Source organism: Chroicocephalus ridibundus, chromosome 2, assembly GCF_963924245.1.
Source record: "Chroicocephalus ridibundus chromosome 2, bChrRid1.1, whole genome shotgun sequence".
NCBI classification, from domain to species: domain Eukaryota; kingdom Metazoa; phylum Chordata; class Aves; order Charadriiformes; family Laridae; genus Chroicocephalus; species Chroicocephalus ridibundus.
This window is the reverse complement of record NC_086285.1, coordinates 132,819,402-132,839,847: the sequence shown is the minus strand read 5'-3', so window position 1 is coordinate 132,839,847 and position 20,446 is coordinate 132,819,402. Positions and strand designations below refer to the sequence as shown.

At 40.4% G+C, this 20,446-nt stretch overlaps 1 protein-coding gene across 12 annotated transcripts in view; it reads right to left on the bottom strand.

Annotated features, from left to right (window-relative positions):
• The window catches only part of SULF1 (sulfatase 1), a 153,340-nt gene that overhangs the window by 10,309 nt on the left and 122,585 nt on the right, over positions 1 to 20,446 (bottom strand). For all 12 annotated transcript variants that reach the window (XM_063327023.1, XM_063327026.1, XM_063327025.1 and 9 more), the window contains 6 exons: positions 7,066 to 7,282; positions 3,898 to 4,144; positions 1,844 to 1,940; positions 1,664 to 1,758; positions 1,173 to 1,238; positions 515 to 687 (listed from right to left, as the gene is read on the bottom strand). In XM_063327023.1, coding sequence (XP_063183093.1) covers positions 515 to 687; positions 1,173 to 1,238; positions 1,664 to 1,758; positions 1,844 to 1,940; positions 3,898 to 4,144; positions 7,066 to 7,282 — 895 coding nt within the window. The remainder of the gene's footprint in view (positions 1 to 514; positions 688 to 1,172; positions 1,239 to 1,663; positions 1,759 to 1,843; positions 1,941 to 3,897; positions 4,145 to 7,065; positions 7,283 to 20,446) is intronic.

Here is a 20,446-nt window from a genome sequence, read left to right as displayed (position 1 = left end):
TAATATCTGTATTTGCTTCACAGCAAGGTGAGCTGTTTGATATACTTTGAAAGCAAAATGGTAAAACTAAAGTCGACTTCTTATGTGCTGTAGTTTGTGACAAAATTAAAAGTCAAGTAACAAAAAGGATTTATGGAAATTGGAACAATAAGGTTTTTATTAATAACCGGAAACCTAATTAAAATTCCTATGAAATATTTGGTCATCTTGATCTCCAAGAGATGACACAAATCTCAGCGGCTGGTTGTGAAAGTCTATGTTTTAGAGGCCAACTCCCCTTTTGCTTCTGCAGTGTTTAGCATCGAGCCTCTTGTGATAATTTCATATAAATAAGTAATGCAACAATTACCAACATACTCAGGTGATGTTCTTCCTTTGTACTTTAGAATAGCGGCAAAAGCAGCATTGCTAAGTGCCAGTTCTTCAAAATAATGCTCTGATTGCATGAAGTGGGAACTCCTTAACACAGCAGAGGATAACCTAGATCACATCTGCACGTGGGCGTAAGACTTACAGTTCCAGAATGGTGCTGTTTGCCAGTGGTTGTTGTCATGGGTAAAACACGTCAGTCCAGGGAGGCTACACTCGTCTCCTTTCTTCTGGCGCTTTTTCCCCTTCCTTTCCTTCTTTCTTCTCCGGTTCTCTTTGAACAGCTGCAGTTTGCCATCCACTTCCTGTGCTGCTTCTCTGTTCAGAGAGAAAGTTGGGCACGGCTGAGAAAGAACAGTCTCTATTTGGTTAACAACAGCATTAGCAGTTTTTACATCTTTCTGGCTTCTTTAAAACGAGGGGATGAGAGTATGCCCCTCTTCTAGCTCAGCTTCCATCCCAGCTGTTATGACAAGGTGTCCTCTTCAGTAAGCATGAGAAACTGTGCACTGTTGCATTTAGGTTTAACTGGATCTTTTTTAACAATCAAGAGGTCAAACAGCTTCTGAAATTATTATTTTCATCCTTTTTCTATCAATAGGTTTAAAAATTATTATCCATGAACTTTCACAAGTCTGTCCAAAACTACTGAAGGTCTCTTGTGAGAGCTTGCTTTATGCGACCTTTTCTTGCCCTCACCTCTTCCCTTCCCCTCTCCACAAAAAACCCCAAGCCACCCAAATTATATTTCTCCAATCACCAAAAAGCCAGCTGAAAGAGTGAGGGGTTAATAACAATCTTACTTGAAGGGATGAAGATGGCTCTTGAGTTTCTCTTGGGCCTTAACTCCTTTCTCTTTGTTGTAATAGCTACAGAAAACATTGTTAGGAATTATAAAGTCATGAAACCATTTTCAACACAAAACCAAACCAGAAACATGCCATCTTTCACATTTTCTTAAGGAACTATACAGAATGACTTATGATTTTCACTTCATTTAAAGAAGTAACATCTGTGTGAGTGATCCTATGCTAGATTATAGCAAAAGACTACAGTTGGGTTCAAATACATTAGTAAAATACAAACATATTTAAGTTTAAAATTCTAAGATTTATCTTCTTTTTATTCACAGTAGCTTCTACTGTTAAAAGGAATCTAACTAAAATGAGTACCTGCAGTGGTTATAAATATCAATAGAGGTTATGTCCTTTCTTTTCCATCTCAAAAAACTCTGGTAAGCATGTAAACCTTAGCAATTGGTGTAGCTTTCAGTGTTGAATGTCGTCTCTCTTACCTCTGTTTACTACAATCACATTCATCTGGTTTTCTTCTTTTTAGGTGTCCTCTAACTTCCCTCAAATTCTTAATTTTGTCTTGGAGAGCTTCGATCTGCAGAGAATACTTCCAAGTCAGAATTATTCTTTGAAAAGGTAGCAGCGAAAAGACTTCACTCAGATTTTAAAATACCTCTTACCTCCTTATCAATGTAAGCCTTGTGGTCCTTCCAGGCTCTGGCGGATTGGTACAGCTCCCTCTCACAGTGAATAGTGTCATTTGGAAGAATAAAACATCTGCAGACATGAGTTTAACAAATAGGAAAAAGGAGGTCAGTGATTTCCCAATTGCTTACCCATTTCTGCTCTTTCTTCTAACATTCCAAGCCAATTCTTTGCTACACTCTGTTAAGAAATAAATGCAGTCTACAAGGTCTTCTCATGTTGATTTAACAATATTAATAATGACTTCAACCTGTTTTCTCTTAAAATTAAAAAACCCAATTTTTTAATTAAAAACAAAATTCAATTTAAATAAAAAAAAAATTAAAAAGAAATCCTCATCCATGACAGGTGTTCTGGGCCTGCTAAGCAAAAATGGAATTGCAATGCCATCTTGGAGATTCTTAATCCAATCAGAAATGAAATTGAAAGTGAAATAAAAATCTGTTCAGAATTTAAAGCCTCTTGTACAAAATGTGCCATTTCTTATTTAACCACCAGCTGCTGAGAAATATATTCCTCTGGCCACATGAATGCGACTCATCTTTCAAGTATGCAAAACCGTCAAGAACAGAACATACAGTCAATGGGCTAAAGATCAATATAATCACTGAAGATGAATAAGAATCAAATTTAGAATAAAGAGTTCAAATAAATGGTTAAAAAAAAGCCAACAGAATACTGAAGTTAAAAAGTGTTGCATTGACAAAAAACATTCATACCAGTGTTTGAAAAAACATCTCTACCAAGAGAAAAAACATGTGTCAGACCAAGGAGGTGGACTGAGACAGAAAATCCAGCAGAACACCAGCTGGGCTTTCAAAGTCTCCATGATGACAAACAGAAATTCCTTAATTAAGGAAATATTCCAATTTTACAGACACAGCCTTTCTTGGGTCCTGCTTCATCAGAACCCCGCTTTACGTTTTTGAGAAGAATAGCAGAAAGGAAGATTTAGACGCTTATTTCTTCCCATGTTCTCTTATTATGTTTTTTCCCCACTCAAAGAAATCTGAAAGCAATACTGTAAATAGTCAAAACACTTTATGGAAAATAATAACTTTTCCAGAAGGTCATTTAAGGCTTTATTAATGCCATGGCTGGAAATTATCAATGTAAGAAAAGGAAAAATTTTACTTATTCAAAATTAATTTTTATGTTTTCTTTGACTTTTTTGGAGAGAAGGGAAGGGAAGGGAAGGGAAAGGAAAGGAAAGGAAAGGAAAGGAAAGGAAAGGAAAGGAAAGGAAAGGAAAGGAAAGGAAAGGAAAGGAAAGGAAAGGAAAGGAAAGGAAAGGAAAGGAAAGGAAAGGAAAGGAAATGCTATTTATATTTTAAACACAATAAAAAGGTTAAAATAGAAGATTTTTGTTGCCTGCATCTGCCTGGCTTTTCAGATCAATCATATTAGCTTTTTTAAACTAAGAAATATTTTGAGAATTTTTAAGATATTTGAGCTTTTTCATTCAGATTTAGGGTAGGGCTAAAAATTGAAAACTAAGCATCTTCCAGAATGGAAAAACAACTGCAAGTCTCTTCAGAGAGAAAGAGGTCTAAAGTATCCTAGCTGATGTTCGTGGCTGCAAACAACTAAGCGTTAAGAAAGATAATGTAACTGATCTAATCTGTCGTCATTTAGAGTGGGATTTCAGACATCTCAGATTTAGACCTCTATGCTAAATTGGTAGCCTAGGCTTTATAAAGAACAGCAGTAGTGTCAGTTTCACAGGGTGGTTAAACCATCAGAAGATGGATGTGTCACTACAGAGGATGAATCTCCCACTGCAGATGACTACTGCTCCTCAGAAATAAAATCTAAACTAGATGCCTCCCTTTAAAATATACGTACTAAAGTTAAACGATTCTGCCTACTAACAAATATAACTCAGGTTTATCTAAAATCTACAACCATATTTTTAAGATCTTAAATATTGGTACCATAGAACTGTAAAAAATGGAAAGAAAGAGAATACAATTAAAAAATGAAGATTTAATTTTAAGGAAAAAAAACAACACAGAAAAAGCAACTGTACTTGTGCGTCACTCTGACAGAGTTGGGTTGACCTATGGCACCAGTGCCATCAGCAATCATTGCGTCACCAGGAGCACCATCGGTTTCCTCTGCTTCTTCCTCATTTTCAGCATTGTGACGCTTGGTGATACTTTTGGTCTTTAGCACCTGCAGTTCTTCCTCTTCCAGATTTATGTCATATATTTCACCTTCAAATTCCACAGACAAGGACCGGGTTTGGCGAGTGTGAACAAATCGGGGTTTGTATTCTGAAGCAGAAGGCAGAAACGTTCCCGGTTGCATAAACATATATACATGATCCATGCCAAGAACACACAGCATACTCCAAAGAGTGAGAATGCTGTTCAGTAAAAACAGCTTATTTTATTCCGTGGTTTTACAGAAACTTATTTAATGATTTTTTGACGCATCGGGGCCCACACTTTCATGTGTAGCATTAAATTTTGATTGCTCAGAGGTTTGCATTTCATGCTAGTCTGACCTTATGCCACAGTTAACATCTATATCCACAAAAAAAGTCAGTATCTTCGAAATCAGATATTTAGCCAGTGACACTCAAAAAATCAGAGACCATAGGATTAGAAGCCATTTTAGAAAATAAAACCGTTCAGTACTGTGAAACAAGGTCACCACCTGTAAATTGGCACGTGACATAAGTTTGACTTATGTTTTAAAATAAAAATGACTTTTTAAAAAGATAACACCTTTTCCTTTTTAAAGGTAGGCATTAAAAGGGCAAGAATCCATCGCATATCAGTGTATACGCATCTACCTGTATACACGTATGTACACTTTGACACACACATCATCTCTATCTGTGTGTACAAGTCATAGACCACCAAAAGCTTGCTGCATTGTAGAGCTACAGTGAGATTTATTGTGTCACCCTTACCCATTGGAAGCTCTGAGTTTAATAGGGTTACAGCTCTTTGAGCTACTGTCTTGGAGTTTTGCAAGTACAGCAGTGTGTATGAGTCAGATTAACCAAAACAGTTAACTCCTTGAGGATTTTTTAATGTTACTTTCAAGAATACCTGTGTTTGGGCTCAGTCTGGAAGATCTTACAATTTTTACTTCTTTTGCTAAATGCACTTGTCCCAAATCAAGCTGGTAAAACCCACAGTCAATACCACACAAAGCAAAACCACACACACAGAGCCCTAGAAATACATAATCCAGCTTGTAAAAATCAGTTTTACAGCTTGTAAAAATCAGCATTTCCATTTGTTACATTTATGCTGAGCGCACCTTTGTCATCTAACAGTTAATAATAATTCATGCAGGAGAATAAAATGGGAGCTCTAAGAAAGTACTGCCTTTGGCAGGTAGTGTCGGTTCTACTGCAGTTTTTATGTCAGTGTCTTTGAGAGACTCACACTGAACCTTTCCCGCAGGAAGCTTTTAGAAGTGCAGATAGTGAGCCTCGTTCAACTCTTCATTCAAAACCACCGTATCCTTCTAAACTGTTTCAGTGGTTGCCTGCTGTCAAGTGAAAAAAGGCTTCCCAGTCAAGTCAATGAAGATATTCATCTTCCTGAACAGAAAAACCCTAGTTTCAAAATGTCTTTCTGATTTATAACCATATTACTCTTTAATAAAATGATGCAGACAGATTCATAGGGTCAGATGGGACAATTTCCGGTATTGTAACAGTCTCTGATGATATTACTTATTAATCATGTCACTGAAAGAGTCTGGAATATAAGCATCTTATCCAAGTGCCACCTAAAATCTGAGGCCTGAATTAGTCAATCCCTTAACAATGTCTTACCATCATGACTCTCCCCGGTCTACTCGGATGAGTGATAAGGTGGATTTGGGAGAGGAAGAGGGAAGAGGAATAAGAATATTGTAAAGGACTCTTTCTGATGCTGCCTTCAGATGTTTTCCATTCAGATGTTTTCCTTTTTTATCTCCCCAAGTCACTTTCCCCTGAGTTGCAATCCCTATTCAGCCCTTGCTAGTGCGCTGGCGACACCTTCTCTTTCCAAGTTACATGGCAGGTATCTCCCCTTGAAAATATCACTTAGGGGAACATTCCCCAGTTTGAGAATCACCCTGTCAGTCTGTGACATGTTGACTTTTCAGCAGAGGTCTGCATGTACACGCTGTGAAGTTCCTTATATCATACTAAATAAATGGAAGAAATTATATCAAGGCAGCATTTAATCTGAACAATGAGACAACTCAAGACAGATAATATTGTGGTTGAATGTACAAAGAATACCAGGGATTCTTCTTCACATGCAGAATGGGGGAGGCTTGGAATCAGGAAATATTTTGGATTATGCTGACATTATTTTCTTATTTCATAGACATCTGTGCAGCATCTTGTAACTTTTACATTTCTCATACGACTGCACTATCTTCCTGTTTTTAAGACCTAACTTTATTTCATTCCCCATTCTAGTATTCTAGATAGAGAGCAGGAGAACACAGCCTGCTCTTGAACACAGTCTGAAATCCGTGTCTGCTTTTATTGCTATAGCTACAGAATTTCACTGTCGTCACTGGGCAGACAGATGAAAATACTTGTTCCGTTAAAAATAATGGCTTCTTACAATAGTCTGCTTCTGTAGCAATCATTAGCAGAAATAAATTCAAGTACTGCTGTCCTAAAACCCTCTTGTACGTTCCCTTCAGCCCACGCTCCACTAGAGGACACTGCAATCTCACGCGTGTCCCTGCGGGGATCCCGCTGCTGAGCTGCCGGCAAGTTACAGCCGAGCAGAATTTCAGTCCGACGGCAGTCACAGCACGGCAGTACCTCAGCTAAAAGATATTTTTGGGATATCATCAAACAGCCTGTGAATTCAGTGTTAACCATGCAAAAAAACCCCACTTGCTCTGGCCGTTTTAGCAAATCACGGCACTGATTCATCCGCGGATGCCGCCAGGTTGTCATGTCTAAGCAGCGCGATAGGTGGCCCCAGAGCATCACCACCACCAGCACCAGCCTAAAGACTATTCCTCACTGTGATCCAAGGGATAAATATTGTTATTACTATTATTGCTATTACAGAGGCAATTATGTAGAACTTGACTGCCAATTACAGATGTATTCATTAGACACAGAGGTGGTAACAAGAGCGTACTGGTAAACTAACACTCCACTAGCCATTTCCCCCTGCTCTTTGCCTCGGAGTCCAAGAGATCAGATAACACTTACTTTGCGCATTAGGGTTTCTCAAGAACTGTCTTTGATTTTTTCTTTGGGTCCTGCTGTTTCGGTAATCAGTGTCTCCACAGTTGCAGTCTTTGTCTTTACCGCTGTATCCCCGGGAGTGAATGCTGCGGGTCCTTTTTCTGATGGCAAGTATGTCGCTAGGTACCTTACATTTGTGAATTCGAAGTTTGCCAGAAGCATCCTCTGTGCACTGCCACTTCTGTGAGAGAGAGAAACAAAGATGATTTCCCAGCAGCCTTCCAAACCCCTGCTACTTTCAGGTGGACTGTAAAAAGAGACAGGGAAATCTCTTTAACAATTAAGCAGTCCTTTAAATAACAAACTGAGAAGGAAAACATTTTAAGGGACTGAATTCACTCACATGCTTCTGAACATCTCTCTCATATGCTAGGCAAACATAAGCTTGAATGAAATCACTGCAAATCTGCATAAAAAATTACAACCCAGCCAAAAAAGATATATAAATCAAGAGCATCTAGACTAAACACACCCCTGAAAGGAGCAAGTAAAAAGTCTTAATTTACTGAGCCACAGAGTACAGCTGTCAGGGCTGTTTCTACCATCTCTTTTTTTCATTGAAAAAACAAACTTTGTGTCTTTGTTCTGTGACTTGGAATATCTAACACGGTAGAGGGGAAAATAAAAAATCCCCACATATGAAGAATTGTTCAGTTGTAGAGTTCCTTGGCAAAGAGAAGGATGAATTGTGGATGTGATCTATGGAAAAATACATAAACCACTAACAACATGCAATTTATCTCCTTACAAGTGGCCAGAGGTAGGACCTGCACCGTAAGACATGCCCCTGCAAACCATGCCACTCAGACCTGCAAATATTTTTGGCTCTTTATATTTTGTGTGGGAAGGGAGAAGCCTGAAAGCGCAACACCCCTGACCACCCTCCCTACAACCAGCAGGTGCAAGAGAGGGGCAGAACCTTAGGGACAGTAAACAAATAAATTAGCTTGGATATACTCCTTTGGACATCTAAGTCTTGAGACTGAGTCTTGAGTCTGATACAAAGACTTGGAAGAAAAAGGTGCAGTCTGGAAGGAACACCTGTAAAAGGCATCGTACACATGCTGAGTATCAAAGCAAGTGTGGGATAATGAGAGGAAACGGAGTTTTTTCCAGCTTGTCTGCACAATATCTGTCTGACTTGATTATCAACATCACTGAACCAGATGGAAGATTCCAGGTGGATTTTTCCAGTGGATCCCACTGTCCTCACATTTCAAATTAATAAGCAACTGGGACTTTAATTTCTCTTCCACACCAAACTGTCTTTAAAAAGCAAAATGTCGTATTTCAAAAAACATGGATAGGTGCCGACAGGCCACAGCTCCTTTGCCCATGCCTGGAGCTTGCCGTATAAGGCTGCTGGGTTATAGCTGGCACTTGTAACACCCGACACAAGCTAAGAAGACCATGAAGATTTTAAGTCAGTTGTATTCCGAATAACAATAGGGAGAACTAGAAATAGCCATGTTTATTTATAATTTGAATACAACTATAAATGGCTATTACCCAGTGAGCTTTGTTCACTTGTGCATCTTAAGCCACAATGACCAGACTTTGCATACAAAGGAATTAAGTTTGGCTGGATAGTGTAGGGAACTAAACTCACTAAAGCTGCTGATAACTGGAACCTGTTGGTTGCAGTTTCAGCTAAGTTTCTCTATAATGTGTCCTTTTTTAGTTCCCATGACTGAACAGTGCAGCCTTCTCTTGCCTCATTGATAATAGCAAGATGGCTAGATGCTGATCATAATGGAATCCCCAGCTTAATTTTTGAAATGGACACTAATATCAGAGCACACAGAGTTCCGTAAGTCTCTTCCATTAACTAATGACTGCTCTGGACTGTTTTGGCGATGCTGTCAAGCTGACTGAAGAACGAAGGAAGAAAATGAAGCTCTAGGTAGATTTGCTGACCTGATAACCCGAGGAGTGAGCTGACGTGGCTCTGAACCGCAGTAGCGTGAGAGCGCTCTCCGGCCCAACACACGGGCTGAGCTAAAAGACGGATCCCATGCTCAGAGGCCTTGCCTGTGGATGGGCATGACTTTGAGCCCAGAAGAGTAAACTACGTGCAAAAGGCCATAGGCCTCCGCACAGCTGACGGCCGCCTGAGAAATTACACTCATGCCCAGGCTTTTGGGGTAAACCTAGACCTACAAGTGACAAGGTGGCTTTCGACAAGTAAATGTGCCTGAGAGCTAGAAAGCTTTGCAGGATTTGGTTCTGCACTAGCGTGTGCGCTCTTCCTATTGCAGTAACAGAAGATTGTTACGGGATAAGAACTGACCGCACCACTGTATTTCCTGTGTTTATGGGGCACACGTTAACGTTTATAAACATATGGCACTAGTTTTTAATGAGTCTCAAAAGCACCACTTTGAAGTAAAATAAGTATTCTCTTTGTCTAACATTAATTATAGCAAGAGGTTCTAGGAGTGGCTTCAGTAGCTGTTTAGATCATTTTTAACAGTATTATGACTAACATTGAAACAAGACTCTTTGTGTCTAGTACAAGCCAATAATAGTTCTCTATTTAAAACAGGGATTAAATGTGATTCAGTTCCTCTTTCTTTCTTTTTTTTTTTTTTTTTTTTAATTTTGCTTTAAAATGTGTCATTACAAAGATGCTCCAGAGTTCTAACATGGAATTTTTAGACTAACTTTCCTGATTCCCTGCCCAAGCCAGCGTAACTGGGCACTGAGCATGTATTATGCAGTAAGTCCTAATGGTCCTTCTGCTCATCTTCAGATGTACAAAATGCATTAATGCACTTAAAAGAAGATTCTGACTGACGCGCTGCCCCTTCCCCTCCCCTGTTTTCTACCCTCCTTCCTGTTATGAATACCAAACTATTCTTTGAAATCCAGGACTATTAGGTTTGGTTTCTCGGTCCCCATTTCTCCATCAATACAAAAAATATTGGCACATACAAAAACTAAATATGTCTTCATTAAATTTTAATTTGCATTTGTTTTCTTATTTTCCCCAGTGTTTATCTTCCTTCTCATGGCAAAGTTTCACAGGACACCTAGCCGACCTAATGATCCACTGTTGCCATATGAATAGGGATAGTCCCTGCTCCTGGCTGCACGCTGACTCAGGAACAACTGCGCCGATTTATTCTCTCCCTTGGTAGGAGAAAAGAGGACTAACTCAGAATTAAAAAACCCCACAGATTAATGGGAGAGGAAAAGCAGGACCCTGCCATTTGGCTGCAACAAGCCGTTTTATCGTTTCAGTCATGTTGTGAATCTTAACCCGTGTCAGCCTTTTTCCCTGTCCTTGACTCATCTTTTCTTGCTTTCATCTCATTTCATCACCTACCCTCCAGCAATTAACTCCCTCTCACCTTAGCTCCCCCCTTCCAGTTTTCCTTTAACTTCAGAGGGGAAGTGAACATAGAAGAAGATCCTTAATACCCCCACGCCGATGCAGTCTTGAAACCCCCCATCTGAAAGCTGGTGGGACTATGCCACTTTACTGGTTTACAGCTGCCCCAAAGCGAGCGGGGTCTGTCCTGCATGTGCGCCTGAGGCCCCAGCTGGCTCCACATATGGTGACTGCCCAGCCCTTCCCAGAGCAAATTGCAGAGGCAGCTTAGGAGAGGTAAAGGTGTAAGAGGACTGGCCATCCTATGAGGAGCGGCTGAGGACTTTGGGCTTGTCTAGTGTGGACAAAAGGAGGCTGAGGGGCGACCTCATGGCTCTCTACAGCTTCCTGAGGAGGGGAGGTGCAGAGGGAGGTGCTGAGCTCTTCTCCCTGGGATCCAGCGATAGGACACGTGGGAATGGTTCAAAGCTGTGCCAGGGGAGGTTCTGACTGGACATTAGGAAGCATTTCTCTACCAAGAGGGTGGTCAAACACTGGAACAGGCTTCCTAGAGAGGTGGTGAATGCCCCAAACCTGTCAGTGTTAAAAAGCCATTTGGATAATGCCCTAAATAACATGCTTTAACTTTTGTTCAGCTCTGAATTAGTCAGGCAGCTGGACTAGATGATCATTGTAGTTCCCTTCCAACTGAAATAGTCTATTCTGTTCTGTTCTGTTCCCCTGCTCAATCTCTTTCCTTCCTTAATGCATCCTGCAGCACTCATCCCTTTCAAGATGCTTCTGCCCTGCTTCTGTGCCAGGGGAGGTTCTGACTGGGCATTAGGAAGCATTTCTCTATCAAGAGGGTGATCAAACACAGGAACAGGCTTCCTAGAGAGGTGGTTGATGCCTGTCACTGTTTAAGAGGCATTTGGACAATGCACTTAACAACATGCTTTAACTTGTGGTCAGCCTTGAATTGGTTGGGCAGTTGGAGTAGATGATTGTTGTAAGTCCTTCCAACTGAACTATTCTATTCTATTCTATTCTATTCTATTCTATTCTATTCTATTCTATTCTATTCTATTCCGCTCCATTCTATTCCGTTCTTTGGGAGCTCAAGCTACTTTAATCTCTGCCAAACCTGAAGTTTAAACACAGAAGTACACGTGCCTGCTCCTCGGTGGGGAGGCAAGCACCAGACTGCAGCCAGACTGCAGCAGGAGCTTTTCCGCAGATGATGTCATTGGCACAATGCATTTTTTTTCTGGGGGTAGAAGTTTGCCCTTATAAAGTCATTTCAAAGGCAAAGGGGAGCAAATGGGCCGGTTGAAAGGGTATTGTTCATACTTGGTGGCTTTGCTTTGTGCTGCTACTGGCAGGGTTCCTGTGACTTAGAGCTAAATAAGCAAGACAACAGCAAATGACTTGATAACTACCTTGTGTCTCAATTTCCTGGTATTAATCAGTTTGTGCCACTGCCTTAAAATTAAGTAAGTCTGTTTCATTGCTGAATATAATTAAGGCATAAAATATACATACAGCACTGTGATGTGCTGCTCTGTAAATACCCACTTAAGCAGGATTTCAAATCAACTTTGTTTAGTTAATAGGCTGTGACAGCTCTGAGAGAGTTCCTGCCCCCTTATATAGAAGGGAAATTAATTAGACAATTCATGAAAAGTGTTTTAAGAGTAGGCAAGCTAAGGGTTTCTATGAAATGTAATTACCCAGTATTTGCTGCAGACACTTCAAGTGTTAAATATCTTGTCAGATTTTATCACAAAGCTATGAAACCCTGAAAAACATGCAACCGGAAATATAACACGGCGACAACATTTTTACAGGTGCTTTTTCGTTTTGGTAATGTATAACTGACTTTGAGTATTATTGCTCAGCCTAGGGAATGTTAAGATAAGGCATAAAAAGGAAGACTTCATGAATTTAAACATCTCCCCAAGATGTCATTTCCCTTTTTTCCGGTTTCAAAAGGTATGATCTAAATTTGAAAACAGTTTAGATGAAAATACTATCATGGGCCGTGTATGTGTGCACCGTTTTTCCTCTATTAGCAGTAGCCAGATCTGGATGAGTGTCAGGGGACCTGATGTGATAAACCAGTGAGGGAGTGTGATTCAGGACTGTGCTACCGCAGTAAGAACCAAATCCTGTTTTTCCTTTCTCTGCGCCATTCAAAGAGGCCATGTCACACGGTATATCAAAAAGTGCCCTGTAATTAGTTGGTTATTGTAAATAGTACAGAGCACCAGCAGTTTATTTCTGCTGAACTGGACCTGAATGCTGAGAAATGTTTAGGGGCCAAGGCCATCTCCTCTATGCGTTCCTGCAGGGCAGTCATGAACCCCGGTCCTGACCGAGGCTCCTAAATGCTCCTGGAAATATTAATCTGTGTTGTTATATCTCAGTAGTATTTGAACATTGCACGCGAGTGCAGCTGTTTAATAGGGATAGTGTGCCAGGTTCACTCAGGGAATTTGGAATCGCTGCAATTTTTCTGAAACAAAAATCTCCTCCTTTGTTTTAGAACTGGGTTGACGCTGCCTGTAAGGGCAGATCCCAATTTTTGCACCACTCCCTCATAAGTGGACCACCTTCTATTGAATCATGCACAGCTCCAGAGGCTACTGACGTGAATATATTCAAAGATGGCTATTTATATACAGCCTTTGTCCCTGAGAAAGTGTTCCTGAAACGTGGAATGGTCAGTGGTTCACCAGATAGGGAAGCAATTTGTCCTGTAAGAACTGATGTAATACAGGGGGAAATGTATGACAGGGTTTAGAAATACATTCAGTTAAACGCACAGGGATAGAACTGGAGGAAAAAAAAGAATGAAGAAATTAATCACTGTATAACAGAAACAACTATATGAAAATTGCCAATTTTGGGCTACTTCACAGGGTTCAAGAAATGGAAGAAAGAGAAAATAGCCTAGGAAGTTTACAGACTACACAATTTTGCATTCCTGACATATAGACAAGACTGATTTTAAGTATCACGGTTATAGCAGTTCTCTAGTTTATTAAAAATGCACGGACTGCATTGCCAGCTCTAGAAGTGTAGGCACTTAGGCTGAGGTATCAAATATTTCATCTCCATAGCATTCTCTACCAAATCTGTTAGCTTGTCTGTAGTTATAACTCAACATCAGCAGACTCCTGCTATTATCCAATATATGTCCACTCTCAGGTGCAAATAGGAACCAATGAAAAGGATAAATCTAGTCTTTCAGTTTTAAATGGCAATACCGATAATAATCCATTATTATAGGGTCATATACATTTAATTTGCAGAGGACTTAGTTTATACTATATTTCACTGGATACTTTAAAATGGAAACTCTGCAAAAAGAGAACCTTAAAGGAGTACTACATAAAGTGCTAAAAATGATTATTGCATCATCTGTGTTTCCTGTCTAAACATTTTTGGTACATAAAATTGCTTCTTAAGGTGCCATTCTACCAAAAAAATCGGTTTGTTAGAGAAGACTGATAAGATGGTGGTAAAAATGCTGAACACAGTCGTGCCTTGAAAGAGCTGAAACCAGTGAAACCAATCTTCTTAGACTGGAATATCTCTGGATTTTATCGAGAATAGAACTGGTACTTCAGATTAAGAATTGCTTAAATTTGCAGAATTGTCAGATCTGGAAAAAGCTGCCCTCTGTTTAATATGAAACTTAAATATTTAGGCTGAAATGTGAAATATTTAGGCTGAAATATGAAATACCATGCTTTGAACGATTATTTTTAGAGATAAAGGAACTTATCTTCATATTTGGTTTTAACTCATAAACAGAGTGGTATTTTAACAAGGGATATCATAAATTCTGGCAATTCTTATGAATTCTTGAGCAACTAAGTTGCAGGCTTGTTTCTGTCAACGGTGAGGGATGACTCTACAGGGTCTAAAGTGAGCAATAGCTGCAAGAGCTGTTCATGAAAGCACTGAAGTATGTACTTAGTTTTAAGCACATGACTGATCCCAAAAACATATGCTTCCAGTTAAGCTTGTGTGTAGATGCCCTGCTGAATTATGACTAAGAAAAGGTGGTGTCAATGGGCAGATGGCAAAGAAGAGCCATCTTCAAACCCATGGTCTGTTAGAACAGGTTGATCACCAGCGTCTTCCGACCCCTGCAAGCATCAGGAGGTTGCTCTGAAACCGGGAGGATCCATGAGTGATGTTTATATGCCGTATCATAATTTTAGTTGGGTTTTAGTGGGTGCTCAGGGGCTGGCTGTCAGTGGCTGGCCAGACATCTGACACTTCTGGCCAGCTCTTACCGGCTTATGTGTTTTTATTCATACTCCACAGCTGGTCGTAGAGCTGACCTTTACAAATGTATGGTCTGTGATATTTATTTTATGAGAACATAGATACTTGAGCCAAACCAGACTACACCTAATAAGCCCCATTCTAATTTCCTTTACAATATTATCTGTAAGCTGATGGATGGCAAGTGTTCTTTTAGCATTACAAATAGATGTGCTTTCGACTGAATGCTGATATGATACTGTGATAAATACGAACAATAAAATTAAATTCTTACGCTGGATTTTTAAATGGCGAAGGATAGAAATAAGAGATATGTACTGACTACATAACATGCTCTTTGGACCAGAGCCAGAAGAATCTTGCACATTTACCGCAGAGCTGATGCTTGGATTTAGCAACACATCTCCAGTGACTACCTGTAAAGCCTTAAATCACTGTAAAATACATTGAGACCTAATCTAACTAAAATCTCACTGCGCAGTTCTTCAGGCGTATTCTCCAAACAGAACATTAGTTCTTTAGGGTGGTTTTGGGATACACTTCCCCGGGAGGAAACACAGTATTCTGCATCTCTAAAGCTGAAGTGCATGAAAAAAGAGCACAAGGGAGGTTAGCGGCTATGGCATTATACCTGTCTAGCTTGGTTTGAGTTCATGGGCATGCATGTCGTGCAAAGACGGGCAGCACGACGCATTTTTCCCTTCTGCCCACTGTCAGTGCTCGTTGGAGCTGGCAGCAGACCACGGATCTTTACAAGTTTCAGACCTGTGCTGTTCACAAACTGGCAGGTAGCGCCGAGCAGATGGTAGGAGATGTATACCCATAAAATAAACAGACCTGTGTCTGGGTTCGGTTGCTGAGTCATCCAACCTAAGAGCTAAAATTTTAAACACAAAGTGTCACAGTCCTCATTTTGGGAGGGTGGCTTCCCCCCTCCCACCCCCATTGGGAAAATTTTGAAATAAGGTTGTGCTTTTGCTTTGTGTAATTTTTGTAAGAGGATAAAAATGCATGTTTGGCTATGGATTTGATACTGATTATAAATGATGGATTGAACAGTACACTGGAGACACTCGGCCTATCAGTCACAAGACCTCAAATGGTAACTGCTATCTGGGAAACAGTGTTAAGCCCCAGAAGTCAAAATTATGGCTCAGGAAAATTCCTATGACTCAGACTGCTGGAGAGAAAAAGAATAAATACTTATGAATTAACTCAACTCATTAATTACATGTTTAGGTAAGGGGAGAGAGAAAGAAAAAGTATAAATGAAAACACAGTTAACATGCTTTTATTTGATATTTGCTAAGTATCCAGAGGAATTTCATGGGTGAGAAGATGGAGTGAGTTCAACAAAAATAACCTGCCAGAGGATTTAAGAGCAGCTTGCCTCTAAACCTCCTGAACTAACATATATTCTCATCTCAGGTTATTTCAGTGGAAATCTGAGAGGAGATTTGTGTCATGATAAGGTTGTATTAATCCAGAGAAACACTTGTTCACATGCTATTATTTCTGGTCTATTGGAAAATTAACAAAGTTTTAGTTGAAAGTTCGTACTGATTGTTTCCCATTTTAAAATGACAGCAGGGGTAGCAATGTTGCAAATGAATAGATATTTCTATACTGTGTACCTTATTACGGTAAAGCTGATAGGGGAAATACGTATCAATGAAATATAAAACCCCCCTGTAAACAATTTAAGTGCTAAAACCCATCAATAGTCACTACTAAACCAACTGGGCTCAATCAGGTGATCTCAGTAAGTTACACCACATAAACTGGTGACAAATTTGGCATATAAGCTACAAAGGAAACCTCCTGTTCCCATCATAATTTCTTGCAGTGGTCTCCGGGATGTGAAAGAGGGACTGCAAAGGAAACTTCTACCCTGCCCCAAGCCCCAAAGATGATCAAAGAGCCCACCCCACCACTGCTCCCTTTGCAAGGGGAGTGAACCTGCTGGGTGCGATGGGACCCGCTGCATTGCGGGTGAGCACAGGTCAACAGCTGGGGCAGAGCGGGAGCCGAAAGCTAGTCTGTGTCCAAATATCATATCGGCAGGTGACCCATAACCCACTTACAAGATGGACAAAATTAACAGCACTCCCCAAGTTATGAAGCTGAGGAGGAAGGAGAAAACAAGTCCAGGTATTAAGCAAGAAAAAATTAAGAGCATGTGCAATTTCTGGAAGGAACATCTGGAGGTCATTTAGTCCAACCTCTTCCTCAAAGTAGGAGCAACATTATTAGGTTTTGAAAGTATCCCTGGATGGACCTTCCACAGCCTCTTTGGGCTCCAGAGGTTAATCACTCTTATGGTACCATTTCTTTTCCACACACCTAGTCAGACTTTCTCTTGCTGCAACTTCTCTGTTGCTGAGCACCTCCAAGAAGTGCCTGGGTCTGTCTGCTCTCTAATTAGCCATTAGTTAGTTGAAGGAAGCAATTAGATTCCCCCTTTGCCTTCCCTTCTCCTGGCTAAACAAACCTCTGCCCCTCCTCAGTACTTCCTGACCATCTCTGGGGTCCTCCACTGGACTTGCTCCAGTTTACCAAAGTCCCTCTGCTAGTGGATGTCCCAACCTGAATGGAGCACTCCAGCTGCAGCCCACAAGCACCAAGGAGAGGTGAGCGCTCACTTCCCATGACCTGTTAGCCGTGCTCTTGCTAACGCAGCTCAGCAGGCGCCGTCCTCTCCTCTGCAAAAGCTCACTGCCGACCCAAGTGAATGACCGCCTGAACGTAACTCAAAAGTGAACATATCCAGGCAGTTGTGCACATCTCATTTCTGATATGTTCTCAAGGAGGTGAGTGAACTTTGGGAAACTCTCCTCCCATAGCGGGGATTATGAAAAAATAGCAAGAGGAGTGTGCTCTACAATGAAAGAGGTGCAATTTGTCAATGGTGCTAAAAAATTTAAGTAAAATAAAAATCATGGTGAAATTAGTTGAATTTAATTTTGCGTATGTGTTTTGTAACTATTTTTTCTTTTGGTAATCCCTAAGCCTTACTGATTTGCAGCTAAATACAATCTATAATATAAGTTTCCTATCCCTTTTTGGCAAACACTCATTTACAACTTAAAAAACTATGGAATAATTATAGCAATTATACAGATGTTTAATATTTTTTTTTCTATTTTTTATGTTTACCTGGATAGACTTTTGCAATAGAAAAAACCTGAAATTTTGAAACTTCTAATTTAAAAAAATGTCTTTACTATGCTAGGTTCTTTTTTTCCCCTTTTTGTTTTTCTTGTTTCTTTTTTTTCAGGCTTTTTCTTTTTTTTTCTTTTCCTTTTTATTTTTCTTTAGACTTTACTTATGAAATACAAAATAAGCTGAAGCAATTATTTTCCTGAGCACCACATCCTTGGAGATTTTGGAACTAGCAGGTCTCAGGATCACACCTCATTTTAATACAGGAAAAACAAATTTTCTTCTTTTTCAACTCCCCACTGTGTTCTCCATTTCAAATGAACTAGATATTGACTAAAGTAAATTAAAATGAAGAACAAGCTCTAAATGTACTAGACATTACATTGGTGTATTAATTCACCAAATGCTTATTCTTAGTTCCAGACATTTAGCAGCAACTTCCCACAGACCAGTAACTTCATTATTTAAAAATCTGTCAGCAATCACTCATTCTGTGAAGGTGATTTTAATTTAAGTGATGTTAACAGCAACCGCTTAGAGTAAATGTAGGAAGTATTATAAACCATCATAATTAAAATGAAGATTTTTTTTCTATGCATTCATCTATGTAATTTAAATTAAAGATACTAATCTCAAAAGATAAAACCAAGTTAAGACCCACATAACAATATTTCCTTTTTCTCTTTTCCAAGAGGTGCAAAATGACTAGGGGGAATCTGCTGGCAGAACCTCACGTTGAACTACGATGCCTCATATTGCACATCGAAAACCATTTGGGCTACAGTAAAATGATTTGGCCTATTAACTTTTAATTTTCTTTAAGAACTTTTCTACATGGAAAAAATCCTGTGGACACTTATTTCACACTGCAGTGCTTTGCTGATATTCATGTTATTTCCAGTGTCGCTCTTTAAATTCACACCCTTCCTATTCGACGTTGAATTTCCTGTGAGAACTGCATATGGCCCATCCCTGAGAGAGAAATTGTGATCGCTCTGTCTGACGGGAGGTTTCTGTGGGCACGTTTAACTTTGTGCCATGGTTTGGGCTGGGCTGGCCACTAAAACAAATGACAGATGCTCTCTTTTACCTCTCTCCCCTTCACCTATGTAAGCATGACAGGGGGGTTAAAAAGGCATCCCTGTAAGAAGCCTTCCGGATGTTAGAAGTATCAGGGCTAACTTTGGTCCCTTTGCTTAAGAAAGTCATTTATACACACCAATGGCTAGGTCTGAAAATTGGTCTTAAAAAGGTCAGTTCCGCCCTGTCCTTCATTCAGCCATGAGGGATGGCTGCTGGGCTCTGTGGAGCCAACGTATCTTCTGAACTTAAAGGACCTAAATGAGGGGATCATAGGTGGGAGAGCCGCTATCAAGCACCATTGCTCTTGTAAGCTCCTTGCTGACTCAAGGCCTTCTGCCTCCGCCCTTTGATCAAATGGGATTCACCAATATGGGATGGAAAGAAAGTCTACCGCAGTGGGCTGGGAACGCGGCTGTGACCGGTGTTTTCTACTGCTTCAGGTGTGATATCTGGTCAGGACACTTAACCTTTTCTATTCACACGTGGAAAAGTAAAGCTATTCCAAGCCTGGAGTTTTGTCTTAAGAGGTAATAAATATAAGAAATAATTGCAAAGAAAATATTTTGGTATTTTAAAACTAAACATTTTAGCGTCTAACAGGCTAAATGACTCCATTGATCTCCCGTAGTTTTTATAAAAATGTTCAGTTTTTTCAAATTTAATCTCTATTTACAATGGCAGTGTTTGAACTCCTGAAAACTTTGCTCTTGGCTGACTCTGTGATATTGTGTATATCCCTTCAAAAGTAGCCACGTTTAAGGAGCATGTGTGAGGTGAGAGCTGTGGCAGAGGACCTGGCCGAGGATGTGCCAGCCAAAACAGATTCCAGTCCAATCTGGGATTAACCGAGATTTACTGTAACACTACACTCTAATGAACGAGAAGGGGAAAGGTAGGGACGGAGCATTTCGTTAAGTGCGCGAGCTCTCCCCAGCGCCCTCCGGTTTGCTGTGCGCAGCTCTGCCTGCCCTGGGTGAAGCACCATGGGTGGCTGCAGATGGAAGGGGAGCACAGAGAGGCTTTATGCTCCCGTTCAAAACAGTTTACCGATATTCCAGCATCAGGTCTATGGCCGGCTGCGGCGGTCTGAGCAAACATCTGAGGGAAAGGCGCAAGCGCCTGCCTGGGGGAAATCGCCTCACACTCCTGCGGGGAGGTGTGTGGGGACAGGGGTGGAGGGGGAGGACGGCATGGAGGCTGCGAGCCGCTGCCTGGGGCCCCCAGCGTGTGCCTGGTCAAAGGTGGTGTCGGTGGGAAGGCATACAGCTTCCCTCCATAGCAAAAAAAAAAAGCTCCCAGTAAATTCAGCTCCATATGTTACTATAGGTATAGCATTAATTCATAACAGATTGAAGAGAATTTGGTGTCAGCCTCACTATGTCTTAATTTATCTCCCTCCCTGTATACACACTACAGAGCCGCAGGTACAAGCATACTAGTCAGGGGTGTAGTAACTTCTGGTTTTGAAAGCAGGCAATTAGACCTTTG